The 24,713-nt window shown below is 40.2% G+C and overlaps 1 protein-coding gene across 1 annotated transcript in view; it reads left to right on the top strand.

Moving 5' to 3' along the window:
• The window catches only part of serinc2 (serine incorporator 2), a 67,504-nt gene extending 55,524 nt beyond the window's left edge, over positions 1-11,980 (top strand). Inside the window, exons 9-10 of the mRNA XM_060904798.1 lie at positions 2,981-3,196; positions 10,353-11,980. Of these exons, the coding sequence (XP_060760781.1) occupies positions 2,981-3,196; positions 10,353-10,491 (355 nt within the window). The 3' untranslated portion in view covers positions 10,492-11,980. The remainder of the gene's footprint in view (positions 1-2,980; positions 3,197-10,352) is intronic.
• The last annotated feature ends 12,733 nt before the right edge of the window (positions 11,981-24,713 follow it).

Here is a 24,713-nt window from a genome sequence, read left to right on the forward strand (position 1 = left end):
TCTATCCTATCACTCCTTCAATCAAACTTTAGAGATTTTTTTTTTTTTTTTACTTTCTCCTCGGGCTCATGTCTGAAACGGGTGGGTTATACAGGAAATTCACGAGGTTGTACTAAAGTCGAGTTTAGGAAAGTCTGTTAGTGGCATTGCAAAGATGGAGAAGGGTTCGTATTCTCAAAACTATTACTTCTGATCACTATGTTTGGCAAAAACAGAAATCGAAAAGATGAATGTAACAGGCAGGTGGGATCAATGTCACGTTGTTGTTGGTTTTGTTTTGTTTTTTTTAAACTGTCACTGAATACAAAACGCGCTTTTTAGCAGTTTCAAAATAAACTGTGTACCACTGCACCAACGTGATTTCAGCCAGGGGAAGAGATCCTCAATGCACACGCACACAGCACCGGGCTCGCGCTCCATTCACAAACCGGGACTTGACCACGCCCCCGCTGCTACAGTGAAAAAGAACCATGTACGGTCTTGCTCAATGAAAAACTGCACAGTATGATGCCGAATCCAGAGGTTATTCACCAGAAGTTGTGTGATATAGGTGTGTAGTCTAATTACACACATTTACTACACACACATTAGGGGGCAGCAATGACCTGAAGGTTAGAGAAGCAGCCTTGGGTCCAAAGGGCCACTGGTTCGATTCTCAGGACCGGCAGGAAAAATGTGAGGGGAGTTGAGTGAATGAACAGCACTTACCAGGGCTTGAAATTCATACGTATTTTCACCAGCCAGCCGGACTAGTTACCTTCCAGAGTAACTCGCCAAACAGAAAATCAACTCGCCAAAATTTGTTCATGTATGAATTTTACTTCTGTCAAAAATAACACCAAAGAGAGTAGTTACCATTGTTCATGACTAATGTGCGTTTATTTCAAGACCCAAGTATTTTGATACTGTTTTTTGTGCACACTTTACAAACTGGCATTTGCTGTTCCACGTCCTCCTCGCGATATCCAAAAAATGCCAGATGACTGACCCCTTACTAGTTCTTTTAGGAACCAATTCGTCCGCTTCCATTTTTAATTTGTCGCTGAAATTGACAGAGCTTACACAGTAGCCTATGCAACACCAGCGATTGCACGAACTGAGTCAGCGCTGTAAACCGAAACTAGGAAATCTTCCCGTAAGTTCCTTTCTGCACCTAGATGTCGCCCGGGATTGGTTGGCGAGTGTGTGACGTTATTGTTTTTTTTTTTTTTTTTTTTTTTTTTTTACACCCTTAGGCAGCCTCTCACGTTACTGCCTGAGGGACAGGGAGAAAACCACCGGAAAAGGTTTTAAACAAACATGAAACAAACGCAAGTCAGCAGATGACCATAAAATACTCAATAGTTCTGATATAATAATTATATGTATCTCTCACAGAATTTTCAGAGATGTTTCGAGTATATTTGATATATCGCACAGCCCTAGTCTGAATCTTCGCCTCATATACACTACCGTTCAAAAGTTTGGGGTCACTTTGAAATGTCCTTATTTTTGAAAGAAAAGCACTGTTCTTTTCAATGAAGCTCACTTTAAACTAATCAGAAATCCACTCTATACATTGCTAATGTGGTAAATGACTATTCTAGCTGCAAATGTCTGGTTTTTGGTGCAATATCTCCATAGGTGTATAGAGGCCCATTTCCAGCAACTATCACTCCAGTGTTCTAATGGAACGATGTGTTTGCTCATTGCCTCAGAAGGCTAATGGATGATTAGAAAACCCTTGTACAATCATGTTAGCACAGCTGAAAACAGTTTAGCTCTTTAGAGAAGCTATAAAACTGACCTTCCTTTGAGCAGATTGAGTTTCTGGAGCATCACATTTGTGGGGTCGATTAAATGCTCAAAATGGCCAGAAAAATGTCTCGACTATATTTTCTATTCATTTTACGACTTATGGTGGTAAATAAAAGTGTGACTTTTCATGGAAAACACAAAATTGTCTGGGTGACCCCAAACTTTTGAACGGTCGTGTATATTTTTTATTTTCAACTAGCCAGCCAGACTGGCTAGTGACAGGAATTACCCGCCAAATGACAAATTAAGTCGCCTCGGACGACCTGACCACCGCGAATTTCGAGCCCTGCTTACTCTTCCCCCTGGATCATGGCTGAAGTGCCCTTGAGTAACGCATTGAACCCCCAAATGTTCCCTGGGCGCTGTAGCATAGCTGCCCACTGCTCTGGGTATATGTGTGTGTGCTCATTGCTCACTTGTGTGTTCACTGCTTCAGATGGGTTAAATGCAGAGGATGAATTTCACTGTGCTTGAGCGTTCATGTGACCAAAGGGTGGTGGTTCTTCGCTCAGCAGTCTTCACTATCGCAATGATATATTTAAAAAAAAAAAAAAAGGACCTTCTATGTAAACTATTTAATGCACAGGAATAATATTTACATTTTGAAATCAGTACATAATTTTCATTATGACTAACGAATATTGGCCAGAATAGGCTTAATGAAAAACAGACTTCAACAAGAGGAGTGACCAGGCTCGAGTTCGCCTCAAAAACATAGATATTTGGGCTAATTGCAGCATGTTCTTCACTAATTACAATATTTACGATAGGGAGAAACAGACTAACCAGCATTTGATGTATTGGCTCGGTCATATTTTCTGTCACAGCTTGAGTACTGAACTTGCAATGCGAATGTTATTGTGATTAGCTCCTTGTCTCACAGCAGAATGACGTAACCAGGTCAGTGCACGGTCAATGAAAACTGGACTTCCTCTGCCTGCTTGACTGCACAAAGAGAGCGATTTCATGCACGTGATTTGCTCAGGAATCCCCTCAAAATAAATAACTTCCCAGCTACAGAATGGCCTGATATATATATTTTCAGTATTATAGAAATAAACATCAATCACAATGACCAAATTTCAAAGAGAACTAAATTTCACCGATTTTATGAAATCGAATGGCCGTCTAGCTTTAACGTGAAATTCACGTGTTAATTTACCCTTCAACACGTTTCTCGCAGCATCCGATCGTCCAATAACTCTCAGGTGAATAAGTTGATGCAGACGGAGGACAGGCAGGAGTTGGCGCTGGACAAGGTGGCAGAAGTGGAGGAGGACGGAGTGAGACGTGCTGTGGATGATGAAGAGGATAAAGTGACCTACAGTTACTCTTTCTTCCACTTCTGCCTCATCCTGGCTTCTCTTTACATCATGATGACTCTCACCAACTGGTATCAGTGAGTATCAAGTCCAGAGTCTGAGGGCTGGGTTAAAGATGTCGAAGTGTTTCGCGAAGTATTTTAAAATAAATAAACATTCTGATGTATTTTATGGACAATAAGAAATGTTTTGCCCTCGAGTAGGTACTCTTATTCAGTAAAGCAACATACAGTATCAGTGGCCTCAAAGTTTAGGGGAATAAAAGGGTACGAGGCAGAGAATAGTAGGGTACGATTAAAAAGGCTGAAGCCCTTCACCGTGAACCACAGGCGAAGAAAAATGGAAAGCTGGGTTTATCTGAGACAGTTTCAAGGCGTTTGGGGAGGGATTTCCAATTTTATTGTAAACAGCAAAATTGAGTCTGAAGTGATGGGAATCAATACTAATAATTTCGTAGAACTGCTATATAGTAATGAATCAAAAAGAAATTTGACCATACAAAACTTTGATATTTAGAAAATCAAGTAACAGTTATAGTAACTTGATTTTCGAAACATCAAAAATGTTTTGTACAGTCAAATTTCTTTTTGATTCATTATTCAATTTCTGAACAATCGGAGTATCGATCGAATCCTAAAGCTTCTATAACAGCGTCTGTAGTGAGATCAGGTACTGAACCTGATTCAGGTGTTTTACATGTTCGATCTTCCCCTTTATCCTTCTTTTCTTTGAAAGGAACCGCTCTGTTGCCTTTTGCACAACTTTCTTCACTTCTAATCAATTCAAATTAGGTCCAAACTAACCCTGTGTCCTGAAATCGCCTCCCTACTCACTATACAAAATGGCATCCCCACTATAGCGCTGTCCGAAACCTTAGTGAGGATTATTTGCACCCTATATAGTGCACTCAAAGTATCCCACAATGCATCACAAAAAGTAGTGTACGACCGATGGTCACTAACCAAGCAATGTATTCCATCATGCATTGCAGTCGCGCTGAAAGAAATCAAATTAAAAGTCTCAAATTTGATTTAATGAAAGGCAGCGGCAAAGAAGAAAGTATTCAGTAGGGTGCATCAGTTGCCCCCTAAAAATGAAAAGTTCCTCCGATCATGATGCATTTTTGTTTTTATGTTCCTTTTGGTAAGAAAACACACTGGGTGAAATATTTTGACAAAATTCAAAAGTTTAATGGTGGCACCAGGAGCTCAAAGTTATGGAAAAAGCTGCTATTTTATGACTTTTTTTATGACAAAATTTCGATCACTTTTCATGAAACATTATGGCACCTTATAGAGTATACCAAATATCTTAGATACACATTTTTAGTACATATTCTAAATATATCATCAAGCACAGTTTGAGTTTTAGCTGTTCATTGAATCATTGTTCAACTACTTTTAAACAATACAAATGTATTATGAATCACATTAATGCTTCTCAATCCCTTGCAAAGATTCTTAACATGATCTCTGGGTCACAAGAAATCAATAAACGGAGTCCAACATTGTGATTCAAACCTTATGCGAAAACATAAAATAAGCGTTTTTTGGCAAAAAATAAACCTCATGGTGCCACCATTAGACTTTTGAATATGGTCAAAAAATTTTACAGGATGTCTTTATTGGTGAAAAGGAACACCCAAACAAAAATGCATCAGATTTTATGAAAGTGAGGGCAACTGATGCACCCTAGTATTCAGGCTTGATTTAAAAAAAAAACTGAAAGATGCAGGTACTTTGCATTGATTTAACGTGGGAAATGTGCTCAGTATGATATGGGTTTCTCACAAAAATACATGCAGGCGTTTATTATTTTGAAAACCCACCAGCCGACTGATCTTGCACGTTTTAATTGTGCAACAGTAATGACATAATGTGGGATTCCACAGCCACTTTAGGAGATGCACACCCAACTAGGGATGTTAACCGATGACCGTTTGACCGGTGGTTGACCGAATCAACGTCAACCGGTTAATTTTTTTTTTTGGTTGTCGGTTAAAAAAAAAAATCAATCGTTTTGAAGCTGCCGATTTTGGAGCAGAGGACTTGGAATTCCATGTTGTAAATGCTTGGGGCATGCCATGCGGTGTAAGGACGACAGCTGACAAATCAGAAACACCCATTCAGTCATGTCCCGCCCTCCCACTGCCACTCTGCGAAAGTGTAGACACAGGCTTTTTAGCTTACAAATTACTATTGTTTTTTTTTAATTATTATTAGAAGGCACATCGAGTTTAGTCCTGCCTTGGCCAGTGCATTCTGAAAGTATGTTTCCGTCTGTAGCCAACAATTCATGTTATATCATATCTCTCCACACAAACTAAAGGCGCAGATGCCGACTTTTTTTTTTTTTTTGAATCGCGCAGATCCGTTTTTTTCTCGGGGGGGGACGTTGAAGTGTCTGAATGTAATTTCAAGGTGGATTCTGTATTAAAATTACTAAATAGGCAGGTGCCGTTGCAGTCCATGAGGTGTGGGGGGGTGTGGGAGGAAGGCAGTGGATCGGGGGGCTGCGCGCGTTTGCGCAGAAGCTGCGCACATTAAATTTTGCGCGGCTTCGGCGCGGGCATGCGCGGCTTTCTGATTTGCTGTTTTCTTCTCGTGCTTGTACTTCCTGTGTTTCGTGGACTGTGGCGGCATTTGCTTATATGCAGAATTTGCTTTGATGAAGTTGTGGTCGGATGCTCCAACGCCCCCCCCTTGGGAAAGGAAGGTCGGATCTGCGCGATTCAGCCGTGGAGAGGGCGGCATCTGCCAAAAGGCACACCGTTTACATCCCTGTAATAATTCCAATTCTAGAATTTTAAACTCGTAGGTTAACCGACTTTAACCAGCTAATGAGGCTCGGTGGTCGGTCAAGATTTTTTTTAGTTTTCGCCATCCCTACACCCAACCCCTAGCGCTACACCATCTCGCGAGAAGAATGGATGCCAAAAATGACGTAAATACCAGCACGACGGAGTCGTGTCCGAAAGCCCCCCCCAATTTTACCAATGAGCTCATTATATAGTCCTCTATATAGTAATTCCTTATGTAGGGAGTAGTGAACAAGTGAGCAATTTCAGACTGTGTGTTTTTGTTTATAAAAAAAAGGAAAAAAAATTATATCTAAAAGCATATGATATCCTCTTTTATATTAAGGAGGTTCAGAGTTCAAAAGATTTTTTAGATTTAAAAAAAAAAAGATTTATCACAGTATTTTCATTTGGCATTGCACTATATAAATTCTAATAAGTGAATCTATATTCATCTGACAACGAGTGACTTCTTTCAACACCAACTGTACAAAAACAAATGCATATAAACTCGTGTGTGTGTGTGTGTGTGTGTATATATATATATAATGTGTGTGTATATATATATGTGTGTGTGTGTGTATATATATATATATATATATATATATATATATATATATATATATATATTATAATTTTAACGATTACTGTTAACATTAACTGCATGACGGATGTCAAGTCTCAATATGTGACTCCCCTACAAGAAATACATTGCGTTCCATCGCAAGTCAAAATGTAAGCGATGTCAATGCGCCAAACTCGCCAAGTGGGTGGGTTTGACCCAAACCAGGCTGTATACAATAATGGGATACCGATCAATATTTATAATTTAATATTTAGCTGACCAGCATTTATACATGGACCCATACACAGACGTATTTCACTCAGTAATCATGGCGATGGCTAAAATTACAGACTTGCCCATGTGGTTCGAGGCCTTTGTGAAAACCAGGCATCTAACGTGCCGCTACGCTTCTCAGTCACCATTTCTAGCCATGCGGTAGCACGGTTCAATCACAGCACACAAAACATCAACACCTCCTCGGCCAATCAGATTACATCTTGGTTACAGCACGCGGCAGCATAATGGCTGCCTCCATTTCCTACGGCCGTGTTAATATCTGGCCATTATTTAGTTGAATAAAACTTAGTTTCACATCGTACCCTGCTCAGTTTTGTACAGATATGTAAACAAAAATTTTTTTGTTGTTACTCGGTGAAAAACGGACGGCGGCAAATCCTACTACAGACGGCGATTTGCTGCTGCCGACCAGCTACTTTTGAGGCCTCTGCAGCATAGTTAAACAGAAGAAACCCCTTTGTGAGCGAATGTACATAAACACCAGATTTTGCATCAACACTACAACATACATGAGCACAACCGAGACAGCTGGAACTCTGTCCCGATTTGGACCCATAAACATATTACCACTTTGCTGCACAGTAACAGTCAAGGAGGCAAAGATGACCCCAGGGATGTAGTTAATTCTGTGTCTCAGAGCATATCATGCAATGCTGCTTGTAGGTCTAAGCATAATGGAAACTAGAACAAGAGTCCACAACATTTATTTATTTATTTATTTTTTTAAATCAACACTAACTACAAGTTTGGAATAGCCTCCGTATGTACTGGAGGTCACAGTGGTGAATCCGTGATATCCAGAAATGCCATTTTGCATTTTAGTAGGTTATTTTACACTAAAACCTGGTTGCCTCTGCCAGGAAGTTAAGCCTGGGGCATAAATCAAGCTTTCAGCAAGGCAGTGATCCCAGACCTATATTCAGTTCTCTGGAAGCTTCACGAAATACTACAGTGGTGCTTGAAAGTTTGTAAACCCTTTAGAATTGTCTATATTTCTGCATAAATATGACCTAAAACATCATCAGATTTTCACACAAGTCCTAAAAGTAGATAAAGAGAACCCAGTTAAACAAATGAGCCAAAAATATTATACTTGGTCATTTATTTATTGAGGAAAATGATTCAATATTACATATGTGAGTGGCAAAAGTATGTGAACCTCTAGGATTAGCAGTTAATTTGAAGGGGACATTAGAGTCAGATGTTTTCAATCAATGGGATGACACTCAGGTGTGAGTGGGCACCCTGTTTTATTTAAAGAACAGGGATCTATCAAAGTCTGATCTTCACAACACATGTTTGTGGAAGTGTATCATGGCACGAACAAAGGAGATTTCTGAGGACTTCAGAAAAAGCGTTGTTGATGCTCATCAGGCTGGAAAAGGTTACAAAACCATCTCTAAAGAGTTTGGACTCCACCAATCCACAGTCAGACAGATTGTGTACAAATGGAGGAAATTCAAGGCCATTGTTACCCTCCCCAGGAGTGGTCAACCAACAAAGATCACTCCAAGAGGAAGGTGTGTAATAGTCGGCGAGTTCACAAAGGACCCCAGGGTAACTTCTAAGCAACTGAAGACCTCTCTCACATTAGCGAATGTTAATGTTCATGAGTCCACCGTCAGGAGAACACTGAACAACAATGGTGTGCATGGCATGGTTGCAAGGAGAAAGCCACTGCTCTCCAAAAAGGACTTTGCTCCTTGTCCGCAGTTTGCTAAAAATCACATGGACAAGCCAGAAGGCTATTGGAAAAATGTTTTGTGGACAGATGAAACTAAAATCGAGCTTTTTGGTTTAAATGAGAAGCGTTATGTTTGGAGAAAGGAAAACAATGCATTCCAGCATAAGAACCTTATCCCATCTGTGAAACATGGTGGTGGTAGTATCATGGTTTGGGTCTGTTTTGTTGCATCTGGGCCAGGACGGCTTGCCATCATTGATGGAACAATGAGTTCTGAATTATACCAGCGAATTCTGAAGGAACATGTCAGGACATCTGTCCATGAATTGAATCTCAAGAGAAGGTGGGTCATGCAGCAAGACAACGACCCTAAGCACACAAGTCATTCTACCAAAGAATGGTTAAAGAAGAATAAAGTTCATGTTTTGGAATGGCCAAGTCAAAGCCCTGAACTTAATCCAATCGACACTGCTTATGGTTCTGAGTCCTGGACACTGAATGCTGCACACAGGAGGAGACATGCAGCAACAATTGAATGTCAATGAAATTCAGCAACTTGTAGCAATAACTGTTGGCGAAGCAAAGTGGGCAGGTACCAAGTTAAATTATTCTCCATTTTGAGGCAACGCAATTGAGGCAACTACCAACCGGAACGAAGGATACTGATGGATAATGCCAACACTGCGTTACAAATAAATATACGAGACAACAAGAACCTAGCAACCAAATATCGGCTACAAAGCGATGAACAACAAGCGATTCGAGTTATATATGGACGGCTCTTATTTTTAAGGCTTATTTGTTGAGAGGTTAAGCTAAATACTGCTCAGCACTAAAACAACAAAAAAAAATTACCACGCCACTTTAGACTTAAGTGCATAAATCGAAATTTCTCGAGCCCTCCACTTGGAATTCCTACTCCAGAAGTTGGGAAGGTGTCCTTAACCCCAAGTTCAGCCTATAACATCGTGTCAACATGGCCGCTCCTACTGTCAACAGTAGATAAAATGGCTTCACATGATTTCTTTAAACGAGTCCAAAATAGTACTTCCTTTAGAACAAAAAATACAATTTAAAAAAAATGGCCACATTTAGATGGTTAAGTTCATGACACTGACCATACGGTTTACTGTTTTGCATAATTATACCCACGCTCCCGGGGGTAATACTGGTTTACCTCCGTCCGTCCGAAACACCCTTTTTCTCAGCAATCGCAAATCATAGACACTTGGTACCAAACTTCAGCTTGGGGTTCTATACTGTGTGTACCGTTTTCAGGTCTGTCGTACATCAACTTCCTGTTTTCCGACTGAATGTCTTTACGAAACATATAGCGTTGATTTATGAAGTTTTCATAACGTTTTTCTCAGCAACTACAAATCACAACTGCTTGATATTTGGTACCAAGCTTCAGCTTGGGGTTCTATACTGTGTATACCGTTTTCAGGTCTGTCGCACGTAGACTTCCTGTTTACCGACTAAATGGATTTATGAAACCTGTAGCATGGATTTACGAAATTTTCGTAACATTTTTCTGAGCAACTACAAACTACACTGCTCTTGTTTCAGGGTTAATTATTTGTTGAAGTCAACATTCATAAGTGTCCTATTCCTTCGATTGCTTGCATTCCGATATAAGCGAGAGCGGGGGGATACATAAGTGAACAGTAGCTCACAGTTGATCTTGTTTGACTTGTACAACAAAGACACAGAAATAAGTAATGAAGACAGAAGTAATGAATGCTTAAAATACTTTTAATATGAAAATAAAAATGAAGTTATTTAAACTTGTAACAAAGTTATGTCAAGGTATGATTTTTAAGCTGTATTTCTCATTTTTCTTCTTCTCGCTGTCTCTCATATTCCTCTTTCGTTTTGTGTCTGTGAAAGGCCGAACAGTGACTACCAGTCCATGCAGAGCACTATGCCTGCAGTGTGGGTGAAGATCAGCTCGAGCTGGCTGGCATTGGCGCTGTACCTCTGGACTCTCGTGGCTCCTCTGATCCTCACCAACCGAGACTTCAACTAGACAGCAGCGAAATAATTCCATCGCAGGTTCTCTTCTGTTTGACCTCTTCTATGCCGTAAACTAAAACTTACACCTAGCATTTTTCTTGCTTTTAGGAAAAACATGTTTCTCGGAAAGAAATTTTGTAACTCTACCTGAATCAAACCTATAATCCACTCCAAAAGACCCCAGATTGTACACTACAGACCTGCTTTCCGATGAGGAGAATCAGCTAGCAGGGTAATGTGGCTCAATATCAACCATATTGTATGAAGAGATTTATATACATGATTTTTTTTTCCCCTAGAATTATGAGAAAATACATCCAAAGTAGAATCCAAGAAAATCAAAATCAATAAACTGATTTTTTTTTTTTTCTCCTCCCTTGCGACAAATGTAGTGTCTAATATTCATTTAACTCCTAAGAGTCTTTCATTATTAAAGTCTGTGAAGCACTGAGAAGGACACTATATATTTGTTAATCTACAAAACATCCTGTAATTCTGGCGTCTATCACATGTAAGAGCTAAAATTATGCTGTACACAGTTTTTCACTTTTCAACATTTCCACTCTGCTCAGGAACGTCACATCAGACCTGGGTTACGGTGTCCGTAAAATCTTCCTGTCGATTTTAAGAGGGTTTTTTTTTGGAGTACACTTTGGACCAAAGAGAAAACAAGTGCATTTATATATTTATACCTAACTTTTGAAGGAACAAATTTGTGGGTTTTACACTGATTTTTTTTTTTTTCTTGCTTGTATTTTGCACATTTTATCCTGCAGAAAATATTAAAGCTTTTCACTGTATAATTTTCTGGAAGTTATTCATGTTAAGCTGCACTGCTGCTTTTTTTTTTTTTAAAGAAGGGAAATACACTGCATTTCCTATAGGTGGAGCTTTCTCTAGTGTAAATCCTACATATGTGAGCGAGAGAGATGGTGAAACAGATAGACCAGGAGGATCCGTGAGAAGCCGTAGCCATGTAGGATTACACGACAGTAAGCTACACTGTAGTACCAGGGTGTTTCCTTTCATCTTCTGTTCTTTGTCACATGACCATCACGGCTCAGTTCATAATCACAGAAAATCCCTACTTTACACTCTCTCTCTCTCTCTCTCTCTCTCTCTCTCTGCATGAAATCATGAACACCTACTTGGCAAGCGCTGCTTTGGGGAATGTGATTTCCCCCTCGTAAGACTGGCGTGAGGTGGGGCGAACACAACACCCACATTCATACCTCTCTACTGCTGAAGAGAGACATTAAGAGAGTGTAGGAAAACTGCCGATCCTGAATCAACCCTTCTGCTATATTTTACTTTTTATATTCATGTCATACTATACGTCTCTTAGAATAGAGCATGTGATTAAATTCAAACTGATTTGATGCATACAATCTTGTATGTTTCAGTATGTAGCTCAAATTGGTCATCAGAATCGGTTGTGAAAAATGATTAACGTGGATAAACCTGTTATTAGCAGAAGCAATAAAATCATTTTGAAGTCAAAATTGTGTCAAACGATTGGTTTCTTTCATAAGTAGCTGTGTAATCAGTGGCATAATGTACAGCGAGCCAGTCATTATCGCAAATTATTATACATACAGGACTGTTTCCATGGAATAAAAACAGGTTCTATTCCCTTCTAGTGGGTTTCATTCATTTGGTTTGATAGCATGCAATATTGTTAGCATATTGCTTATCCTCTGTGTATTATGCCACTCTACCCAATGGAGAATGAGCGTGCAATATTGTTAAATATTGCAAGTTGTCAAGACAACCCAATGTCACATGTCAGAGATGTAAAACTTCCACACTAGTGAGTGACTGTGACAATTTGTGAACAAACATGGCCGCCTGGTTTGCTTCGTGAAAAAAAAAAAAAAAAAAAAAGGAAGATTTTTAGAGAATTTTGGCTGCCAGGTCACTCCGTCGTGTATAGTTGTCGATGTTGATTTTAAAAGTAATTAAGTAAATTTCACAGGGGGAGAAAATATATAAATAAATAATTTTGGCTTGACTGTGCGAGCATTGACCTTTGCTAACATTATACCAGATGAAAGGTAACTGGACTGCTGCACTAACAGCACAGAGTTGCAGGTAAGTAGTATTGGCCTTCGCTAACGCTACTGCTATGCTGGCTGGAAAGTAACTGGATTGCAGCCTTAACAGCACTGAGTTGTGAGTAAGCTAGCATTGGCCTTCACTAACGCTACTGCTACACTGGCTGGAAGGTAACTGGACTGCAGCACTAACAGCACAGAGTCACGGGTAAGCTAGCATTGGCCTTCATGAACGCTACTGCTATGCTGGCTGGAAGGTAACTGGACTGCACAGGCCTAGAAATTCATATATTTTTTCACCAGCCAGCCGGACTAGTTACCTTCCAAAGTAACTCGCCAAACAGAAAATCAACTAGCCAAAATTTGTTCATGTCTGTATTTTACTTCTGTCAAAAATAACACAAAAGAGAGTAGTTACCATTGTTCAAGACTAATGTGCATTTACCGGTATTTTAAGACCCAAGTATTTTGATACTGTTGTTAAATACATGAATGAGAACAACACAGAGCACCATAATATAATATCAACAAATAATATAATATTGGAAAACTTGGCAACTTGGTGTATGAGTATTGAAAACAAATATACTTGCTATCATGACTATAGCACCCAAAATATGTCCAACATGCATTCTGTATTTAGCCATTTATGAGAGAGAAAGCATTAGGAGCTTCATATTGACTAGGAATCAACTTGGAAAAAAATTATTCCATAAAAATCGTATCACAGCCAAGGCCTACCCTGCTCCCACGTTTGCTTATAAGTCCTTTGTCATTTCTCCTTCTCGTACGCTTTATCGGCGGCCTTTTTCTCCTCTTCAGACTGAGGTCGCTTTGTCCCCGTCTCTGGCGGTTTCTGTACACCTTTCAGAAAATTCCACATCGCAACGTAGCTTTGGCAGATGTAGATGTAAACAACAAAAAAACACGTGTTTAAATGGGCGATAATGTGGCCACATCTATTGAAATTTGATAATGTGATGTGGCAGTGGGGGCGTGGCCAAGCATCGGTCTGTGAATGGAGGGCGGAGTCAGGGAAGGTAAGTGGTGGAATCCTTGCACCTGATGGGGATTAACCTGTGTTTGTGTGTCTTCCCCAGTGACCGCACCCTTTAAAAGGAGAGGAGAGCAGAGAAAGGGAGCTCTCTCTCCCCAACCAGAACATGTGTGCATGTGTGGCTGGGAAGTGATAAAAGCCTGAAAAGTTAGCAATAAATAGTTCATTGAGAACTCCATTCTGGCCTGCCGTGCTTCTATGCTCCACCTACCTAGTCCAATACTACACGTGATTACCACGATATTCAACGAGATGCATTATATGCATGCGCAGTAGTGAAAAAACTGACAGCCTGACTCGTACACGATATGCTTCGGAATTCTTCGGTAGTTTCCGTCCTGCCGATAAACACATCGATTAACACAGACACGGCACACGCTTAATATGTGGCGGCTTTAGTTGACGGTGTGTCTGAATCTTTGCTTCATATATATATATATATATATATATATATATATAATTTTTTTTTTTTTATTTTCAACTAGCCAGCCAGGCTGGCTAGTGACGGAAATTACCCGCCAAATGACAAATTAAGTCGCCTCGGGCGACCAGACCACCGCGAATTTCGAGTCCTGCTGCAGCACTCACAGCACTGAGTTGTGGATAGGCTAGTGTTAGCCTTTAAGAATACTGATATGAAGGGTGTTGTTGTTGTTGTAGTAGTAGTGATAATAGTAATGGCATTTTTTCGTGGTCTATCAGATATATTCCATTCAGCTACTTGTCTTCGACTTGTTCAATATCATGCTAGCTGAGTAGAATACGTATATCTGATATACCACTCAAAGCCGGCCAATATTATTTAAATAAACCCCTTCAGGGTGATTTCAAGAACGCTCAACTTCCCATCGGGTTTCCTGCATCATTCAGTCTGGGTTTATTTCTTGATAATGTACAATGAGCCAGTCATTATCGCTGATGTCTAGGATTTTCATTGTATAATCTGAAATGAATACATTTCAAATTATACAATGAAAATCCTAGACATCTGCTTAAAGGAATTTACTACCATAATGCGTCCATGGCGATGCAGCACGCGTTTGAGCTCTTCAACTGAAAAGCATTAAATGGTTTGACATAATAGCAAAGAAACTTGATAAAGAGTATTTACATGCTTGTACTGTAATTTGTTCCTCTGTTTCTTCCTGTGCTGTCATAACTGGGATTATAGAAGCATTCTCTGCTATCTTGCTGCCACAATTCAACAAACCACTCTTCTCATATGTTTTGTTTACATTTTGCCACTGCCACTACTGTACTTGTAGCTGTCCTGTGAGTTGTGGAATCCTATGCCATCGTCCTGTTGGTGGCTTTTACAGTGTCTTGCAAAAGTATTAATCTCCCTTGGTATTTGTCCTGTTTTGCCAAATTACAAGCTGGAATTAAAATGGATTTTTTTAGGGGTTAGCACCATTTGATTTGCACAATGTGCCTACCACTTTAAAGGTGCAAATTGTTTTTATTGTGACACAGACAAGAAGATGGGGGGGAACCCGAAATCTAGTGCGCATAGGTATTTATACCCCCGGAGTCAATACTTTGGAGAGCCGCCTTTTGCTGCAGTTACAGCTGCAAGTCTCTTGGCATATGTCTCTATTAGCTTAGCACATCTAGCCACTGGGATTTTTGCCCATTCCTCAAGGCAAAACTGCTCCAACTCCTTCAAGTTAGATGGGTTGCATTGGTGTACAGCAATCAAGTTATGCCACAGATTCTCAATTAGATTGAGGTCTGGGCTTTGACTAGGCCATTCCAAGACATTTAAATGTTTCCCTTTAAACCACTCCAGTGCAGCTTTAGCAGTAGGTTTAGGGTCATTGTCCTGCTGAAACATGAACTTTCATCCCAGTCTCAAACCTCTGACCGACTCAAACAGGATTTCCTCCAGAATTGCCCTGTATTTAGTGCCATCCATCTTTCCTTCAGTCTTGACCAGCTTTCCTGTCCCTGCAGATGAAAAATATCCCCACAGCATGATGCTGCTGCCACCACCATGCTTCACTGTAGGAATGGTGTTCTCAGGGTGTTGGGTTTGTTCCACACATGGCATTTCCTGTGATGGCCAAAAAGTTCAATTTTTGTCTCATTTGACCAGAGAATCTTCTTCCATGTATTTGGGGAGTCTGCCACATGCTGTTGGGCAAACTCCAAGTGTGTTTTCTGAAGCAATGGCTTTTTTCTGGCCACTCTTCCATAAAGCCCCGCTCTGTGGAGTGTACGGCTTAAAGTGGTCCTATGGACAGATACTCCCATCTCCGCTGTGGATCTTTGCAGCTCCTTCAGTGTTATCTTTTGGTGTCTTTGTTGCATCTCTGATTAATGCCCTCCTTGCCTGGTCTGTGAGTTTTGGTGGGCGGCCTTCTCTTGTCAGGTTTGTAGTGGTGCCATATTCTTTCCATTTTGCTATAATGGATTTAATGGTGCTCCGTGAGATATTCAAAGTTTGGGATATTTTTTATAACCCAACTCTGATCTATACTTCTCCACAACTTTGTCTTTGATCTTTTTGGAGGCTCCTTGGTTTTCATGTTGCTTGCTTAGTAGTGTTGCAGAGTCAGGGTCCTTCCAGAACAGGTTGATTTATACAGACATCATGTGACACTTTGATTGCACACAGGTGGATCTTAATCAACTAATTATGTGACTTATGAAGTGAATTGGTTGGACCAGCTCTTATTTAGGGGTTTCATACGAAAAGGCGTGAATACCTATGCACACTCCAGATTTCTGTTTTTTTTTTCATCTTATTGTTTGTGTCGCAATAAAACAACAATTTGCATCTTTAAAGTTGTAGGCATGTTGTGTAAATGAAATGGTGCTAACCCTCCGAAAATCTATTTTAATTCCAGCTTGTAATGCGACAAAACAGGACAAACACCAAGGGGGATGAATAGTTTTGCAAGACAATGTAGATGTCTTAGCAGCAGGCTCACACTCTGGGATTTTAATCTAAATGTTCTCCCTGGCTGTCTTTACTCACAGTGGCATTAAATCAACCAATTTCCCTTCGACAGCAAAATCGTACAGTATAAGCCTAGCTTAAGAGTGCTTAGACCTACTCCTGTGCAGAATGTAATATAATAATGAAGCTGCTAAGAGAAAAACGTGGCACCAAGTACAAACCTGTTTTGAGTTGGCCAAATGCTATTAAAGCAGTTTTAAAGAGCACAAAAACCAGAGCATCTTATTTCACTCGCACCCACGTGGGCGTCTTGGAGAAGAAGTAGTGGAACAGAGCCATCAGAATGAATATGGGAAAAGTTTTACATGATGTTGTTTCAGTCACCCTTTTAAAGTCACTGATTAGAGATGACATGAGCGACAGGTGGATGAAATCCCATATCTCCCACACAAATGAGAATGGTGGTAGCAGTAAGGAAGGAGTCAAAAAAGTAATACTTAAAACACTCAAAGGAAAAGCATGGGACATGTAGTAGTGAATGTGCATAGTTTATTGAAGCAGGTTACGTTTTGCTATTTTTAATTTTGCCTTGTTCAGAATAATGAAGTGTATTTAAAGCCACAATTTTCTGCAAATGACTCTTTTGTAATTATAAATTAGTTCTTATAACAGAGAATAATCGTTAGATTTGCACTTGAGGAGACAGCCAGCAGAGTAATAAGTCAATCAGTTGTTCCTCATAGTTTTAATAAAGCAATTCAAATATGCCAAATGATTTGTTATAGCTGTTCTCATTCATAAGCCAATTAATTGATTTATCTGTTAAGTCACATGAATAACTGACGATTAAAATTTGATTTATCCATCCATCATCTGTACTGCTGATCTGTCAGGGTCACCGGGAAAGCTGAAGCCAATCCCAGCTGACTTCAGGTGAGAGGCGGGGGTCACCCTGGGTACGTTCACACCAATCGACAATTTGAGAAGCCAGTTGATCTAATCCACGTGTCTTTGGACTGTGGGAGGAAACCGGAGCACCCAGAAGAAACCCATGCAGGAATGAGGAGAAAATGCAAACTCCACACGGAAATACCACAATTGGCTGTGAGGTTCGAACCTAGAACCTTCTTACTGTGAGGCGACAGTGCGAACCAGTACACCATTATTCTGCCCTATTTGGGATTTATTTCAGCTCATGGTGGGTGGTGGTGGGTTTTTTTTTTTCCTTTTTTTTAATTAATTAATTAATTAATTAATTAATTTATTTATTTATTTTAAGGAAACTTTCTGTAATTGAGACTATATTTAAAAGTAGGCGGCCTTTCGATTTCATGAAATTTAATTCCTTCTGAAATTTGACCACACTGATTTTATATATTTATTTCTGTAATAACTTAAATCAGGCTATTCTGTGGCTGGGAAGTTATTTAATCTGAGGAGATTCCTGAGCAAATAATGTGCATGAAATCGCTCGGTTCGTGCAGTCAAGCAGACAGAGGAAGATCGTGTGCACATGCACAGGTTTACCGGAGTCATTGTCGTCATCTTGTTTTACGGCAGCTTGCATCCAGTGTTGCATTATTGCCATCTACAGGTTTCCCTTTGAGCGTGCACTGATGGTTCCATCATTCTGTCGCTAAACGAACAGCTGATCACACCGAGGTGCTCGCTGACCGCCGATATTTATTAGTTTGGTCCTGCGTTTCCTTTCCTTCATAACATAACGTCTTTTCTTCTTGCTTTCCCTGACTGTAGTCGGTCTTTCACGTTTCATTCGCACGCTCACGTCCTTCATTTTTCTCTCCTGTTTCAAATTTGCATCCCACAATGCCTTGTGCGAATGGGGAAAGCCCACCACATCATGCATGACATAATATCTTGTATTGGGTCATGGTGAAGCAGGAAAAAATAGCGGAGAATTTAGGGCCACGTGGCTCCAAATTCATTAATTGTTCTTTTAGGAAAAAAAAGCAATAAAATTGCAAGTCTGTGATTCAAATTCAGTAGCTTTTGGTCCACTAAAAAAAAAATTGGGTGTCAGGGAAAATTCTTTTTCTGACCTACACTTGGAAAAATCTGAAAGGCAGTCTACCTTTTTTTTAATTTTTTTTTTTAAATATATATTTTAAATCTTATTTCATTACCTTTTGTAGTTTCGGGATCTCAAATGATGAGATTCTGACTGCTTCTCATCAGCAGTGAAACCCGTGAGCATGTCACCTTTTATAAATAAGCCATGTGTATCAGGGATTGTTATTTTTCTGTCTGTAGATCATATATTAATGTCTTAGTAGTAGCTCAACTTCCCACCATTTCCCCATCTGCCCAATTCCCTTTCCCTTACATGTCATCTTGTACACGGTACCAGACAAAAGTTTGGACACATCTTCTAATTCAATGTTTTTCCTTCATTTTTATTAATTAAAAGCCACTTCATGTTTTGACTTAAAGTAATGATGGATGTCGTTTCTCTTTACTGAGTTGAGTGGTTCTTGTCATAATATGGATCACTACAGTTGTGGAAAAGGATTATTTACTGTATTTTTATTATTTACTATTTACCGTTTGATCTCAGACACATTAAGAGGGTAAGAAATTGCACTAATTAAGTTTTGTTGAGACACACGTGTTAATTGAAGAGCATTCCAGGTGACTACCTCATGAAGCTGGTTAAGATGATGCCTATTGAGGTATTTCACCTGACGTCACAGGGTCACGTGATGCCCCGGTGTCTGCCATTTTGGACGGCAAGCTAGCTAATGTCAACAACAGTAGCTAGTATGTTACTGTAGCAATGTTTACGTTCAGTCATTTGGATGACTGTTAAAACCTTTCAGTATCAAGTTTTTCCTTTACTGGATTTACTAGTTTACTGAGCCAGACAGCCCCGGAGCGCTAGCTAGCCGGCCAGCCAGCCCCGGAGCGCGCTCAGTAAACTAGTAAATACAGTAAAGGAAAAGCTTATAACGGGCCATGTCTCAACAGACTAAGAAGTTATTTCAATGACATTTAATAACATTTTGTTTATCCTGAGGACCGAAAGTAAATGAAAATGTGAACAAACCTTAGCTGTCAGTGAACAATCCTGGTGGAAGCAGGTAAATGTCATTCTCTAAGCCTGCTAACCTCAATTTTTGCAAATACCTCTGCTCGCCCTGTAAATGCCCTACGTCGCTGGATAGTGAAGGTGTTTTCTGCATCTCGCTCCTTTTTCTTTTATGTTTTTCGTTTGTCGCCTTCCTCGCATTCAAACTGATTCGAGCCGTGCCGTCCAAAATGGCAGCATCACATGACTTGGTCACATGAGTGAAATACCTCAATAGTGTGTAAAGTGTCAAGGTAAACGGTGGCTAATTTGAAGAATTGAAAATATGAAACACAAGGTTTTTTTAATTGCTTTTTTTTTGTTTTGTTTACCACATAATACCACACATGTTCCAGATGTTATTTCATAGTTTTGATGTCTTCAGTATTGTTCTACAATGTAGAAAATGGTCAAAATACAGAAAAACCTATGAATGAGTAGGAGTGTAAAAAGGGGTTTTGACTGGTACCCTAGACCTTATCTCTTACTTTGTCTAGGTCACTCTTTGGAGGTTTGGTATACATCACTCTTACCAAGTGTCCATGGTGGTGTCCCTCTCGCACCCAGCAAGAAACAGCAGGCAACTGGAGCTCTGTTATGTAACCACTGACTTCACTCCAATGTAAACCACAGGGGTGGGTGATCCTGCCTGTGTGGGGGCACAGGACACTGCAGGCTATTGTGGAACAGATTGTACCAAATCTACTTGTTTTTTGAAAGCATCTCCACCAGAAAAGCCTCAAAAAAGGGAAACCCAGGGAGGACAACTCCTATAACTGCCATCATACACAGCATAAGGACCCTCATCACGCTTAACTCTCAGGTTCCTAGAACACTGAGGAATGGAATCATGGGAATTCAGGTGGAAAAACAGCACCCATGCACCATGATGATGACAGAAATAATGTGTCTCAGTGGTCTTCATTACGTTTTAGTACTTGCTGGCAATCACTTGATCAACAAAACGACTGCTACACAAGGGAGAGACTCCAAAGGGATTTTGCCCTCGGAGTAGACAGTGCAAGTGCATTTAAAAATAGTTCACCATTTTTATTTTTGGTTGTAGCCTACTGAAATGATGGCATGGACTGCACCAGTGTAAAATAATGAATTTGGTGGACACCATTACCCAAAGTGAGGCAAGTACAGTGGTGCTTGAAAGTTTGTGAACCCTTTAGAATTTTCTATATTTCTGCATAAATATGACCTAAAACAACATCAGATGTTCACACAAGTCCTAAAAGTAGATAAAGAGAACCCAATGAGACAAAAATAAAACAAATAAACAAATGAGACAAAAATATTATACTTGGTCATTTATTTATTGAGGAAAATGATTCAATATTACATATCTGTGAGTGGCAAAAGTATGTGAACCTCTAGGATTAGCAGTAAATTTGAAGGTGAAATTAGAATCAGGTGTTTTCAATCAATGGGATGACAATCAGGTGTGAGTGGGCACTCTGTTTTATTTAAAGAACAGGGATCTATCAAAGTCTGATCTTCACAACACGTTTGTGGAAGTGTATCATGGCACGAACAAAGGAAATTTCTGAGGACCTCAGAAAAAGCGTTGTTGATGCTCATCAGGCTGGAAAAGGTTAAAAAAAAACTCTCTCTAAAGAGTTTGGACTCCACCAATCCACAGTCAGACAAATTGTGTACAAATGGAGGAAATTCAAGACCATTGTTACCCTTCCCAGGAGTGGTCGACCAACAAAGATCACTCCAAGAGCAAGGCATGTAATAGTTGGTGAGGTCACAAAGGACCCCAGGGTAACTTCTAAGCAACTGAAGGCCTCTCTCACATTAGCCAATGTTCATGAGTCCACCATCAGGAGAACAGTGAACAACAATGGTGTGCATGGCAGGGTTGCAAGGAGAAAGCCACTGCTTTCCAAAAAGAACATTGCTGCTCGTCTGCAGTTTGCTAAAGATCACGTGGGCAAGCCGGAAGGTTATTAGAAAAATGTTTTGTTTTGGATGAGACCAAAATATAACTTTTTGGTTTAAATGAGAAGCATTATGTTTGGAGAAAGGAGAACACTGCATTCCAGCATAAGAACCTTATCCCATCTGTGAAACATGGTGTTGGTAGTATCATGGTTTGGGCCTGTTTTGCTGCATCTGGGCCAGGACGGCTTGCCATCATTGATGGAACAATGAATTCTGAATTATACCAGTAAATTCTAAAGGAAAATGTCAGGACATCTGTCCATGAACTGAATCTCAAGAGAAGGTGGGTCATGCAGCAAGACAACGACCCTAAGCACACAAGTTGTTCTACCAAAGAATGGTTAAAGAAGAATATAGTTAATGTTTTGGAATGGCCAAGTCAAAGTCCTGATCTTAATCCAGTGGAAATGTTGTGGAAGGACCTGAAGTGAGCAGTTCATGTGAGGAAGCCCACCAACATCCCAGAGTTGAAGCTGTTCTGTACGGAGGAATGGGCTAAAATTCCTCCAAGCCGGTGTGCAGGACTGATCAATAGTTACCGGAAACATTTAGTTGCAGTCATTACTGCACAAGGGGGTCACACCGGATACTGAAAGCAAAGGTTCACATACTTTTGCCACTCACACATATATAATATTGGATCATTTTCCTCAATAAATAAATGAGCAAGTATCATATTTTTGTCTCATTTGTTTAACTGGGTTCTCTTTATCTACTTTTAGGACTTATGTGAAAATTTGATGTTTTAGGTCATATTTATGCAGTAATATAGAAAATTCTAAAGGGTTCACAAATTTTCAAGCGCCACTGTACAAACCAAGCATACCTTGGTCCTAAAAAACAACTTCTAATATAAAGTGCTTTGTTTTGTTATGAATAAGATCTCCAACAAAGGCCTCTTCCAGCTCAGCCAGACCACATGCATTGTCAGCGAAATACAGCATAGACGACTTTGATGGCTAGGACATGTGCTGAGGATGCCACAGACAAGTATTGCGAGGGCTGCACTGCAATGGACCCCACGGGGCAAGAGACCAAGGGGCAGGCCAAGGAACACCTGATGAAGGACAGTTGAAGCAGAACTTAAGCAAATTGGGAGTGAGGCTGAGACCAAGGCAAAAGACCATGCCAGATGGAGAGATCTTGTAGAGACCTTATGCTCCAGTGGGAGCGAAGAGGATAAGTAAAAGTATGCATGATATGACTGCTTTCCATTTCAGGAACAGTGCAAAGATACACCAACAGTTCAACAGCATACAATAAGAAGCAAAGGATCAACGCGAAGATGATGTATTCATGTATGTAAAATTTCTAAAGGTCCAGCTACAAAAAATTTTTTTGTTTCAGAATGGCGCTCTATGTTAACACACTGTTAGTGCCATGAGCATTTGTTTTCCTCTTTGACCGCTTTTAAACACAACGTGTTACTGGATCGCCAATCAGACAATTACATACATTGCAGGCATTTAACAGCACTCTTACCAACCAGATCAACGTACCCAGAACAGCCTGGGGAGCAATTGGGGGTTAGGTGCCTTGCTCAAGAGCACTTCAGCCATGCCTGCTGGTCCAGGGAATTAAACCAGCGACCTTTGGGCGGCACAGTGGTGTAGTGGTTAGCACTATTGCCTCACAGCAAGAGGGTTCTGGGTTTGAGCCCAGCGGCCGATGGGGGGCCTTTCTGTGTGGAGTTTGCATGTTCTCCCCACATCTGCATGGGTTTCCTCCGAGTGCTCTGGTTTCCCCCACAGTTCAAAGACATGCAGTTAGGTTAACATGGGGTGGCCTTGGGCTGAAGTGCCCTTGAGCAAGGTACCTACCCCTAACTGCTCCCCGGGCGCTGTAGTATGGCTGTTCACTGCTCTGGGTGTGTGCATTTGTTCACTGCTTCAGATGGGTTAAATGCAGAGGCTGAATTTCAGTGTCCATGTGACAAATGAAGGCTTCTTCTTCTTTTGGTCCCAAAGCTGCTTCTCTAACTTTTACACCATGGCTTCCCCAGACCAGAAAATGTAAATATGAGAGAAATTCTATCAAAGTCTGATAACTCTCAACTTGCTAATCTCTAGTCCGATTAATTAAGTTAATCATTTCAATAAGTACATGACTGGATAAGCTGTAACAGATGATCTGCTAGAGAATCCTGAGTTAGTTCATGTTTAGAAAACTAAGCACTGAACTTCTGCCAGGTTTCTGCCCCCTAATGTTTATTTGCTACAGTGTTGCCTTGTTGGGTCGCATCCAGCATGCAGTCCATCCTTTAACAACCCCTAGCATATGGGAAACTTCAGTATGTCCCCAAGACCCAGTGGCCCTTATTCATCATAGTTGCATAGAAACAAGTGCACATAATGGCGTATGAACAAATCAGTTTGATTTAGTTTTGATTTGCTGGTGCCTCTAGGGTTCCCCTACATGCAAGGAAACATTATGAAGTGCTCTAATGGGTGCCCTTCCAGTCAAGAAAATGAGATTCAGTGCCCTATAGGCATCTCTCCATCCAAGGAAATGAGATGAAGTGCCCTCTAGGTGCTCCTACATGCCAGGAAATGTGCTCACTAAGGGCCCCACTGCATGTAGCATGTGCTTTTTTTATTTCTTCACTTTTCATCCCTGCCCCTAAGACCCCCTGTTTCTACCCCAATCCAAAATGACAGTTGTGCTTTATTTGGATGGAATATTATGCCTTGTGACACAAAGGAGTATAACTCACAGGGATCAGATTTCAAAAGAGCTGACTGTATGTGCGTGGGTGCAATTAGGTGTGTATACATAATGGCATGATGTGTTTATTAAAGGAAAAGTCCATGTTTATACTGAACTATTTAACATGTGCTTAGTGATTTTGGTGCTAATTTGTTGGTTGATACTGTATTTTTGCTCTTATTGTGAGAAATTAGCAGTGCCTGTCTTGCTGATGTCACAGGAAAACACTGTAATGAAGTCTAATAGGAGAATAATTTGATTAACGGTAAGGTTCAGTAGTTGGCGCCTAAAAACGAAAGAACAAGAGCTTCTTTTTTTAATCATTTTTCAGTGACATTCAATGTCCTATCAATAAGAAATCCACTGGACAAAGAATGAAGACAGCAAAGTTTGGGCTTCAAGTAACAGAATGCAGTGCAGCAATATGATGCAGTCGTGCAATGTAATTAGCGTGAATGATTAAGTTTTGGAAGCT

The sequence above is a fragment of the Neoarius graeffei genome, chromosome 22 (assembly GCF_027579695.1).
Source record: "Neoarius graeffei isolate fNeoGra1 chromosome 22, fNeoGra1.pri, whole genome shotgun sequence".
Taxonomy (NCBI): domain Eukaryota; kingdom Metazoa; phylum Chordata; class Actinopteri; order Siluriformes; family Ariidae; genus Neoarius; species Neoarius graeffei.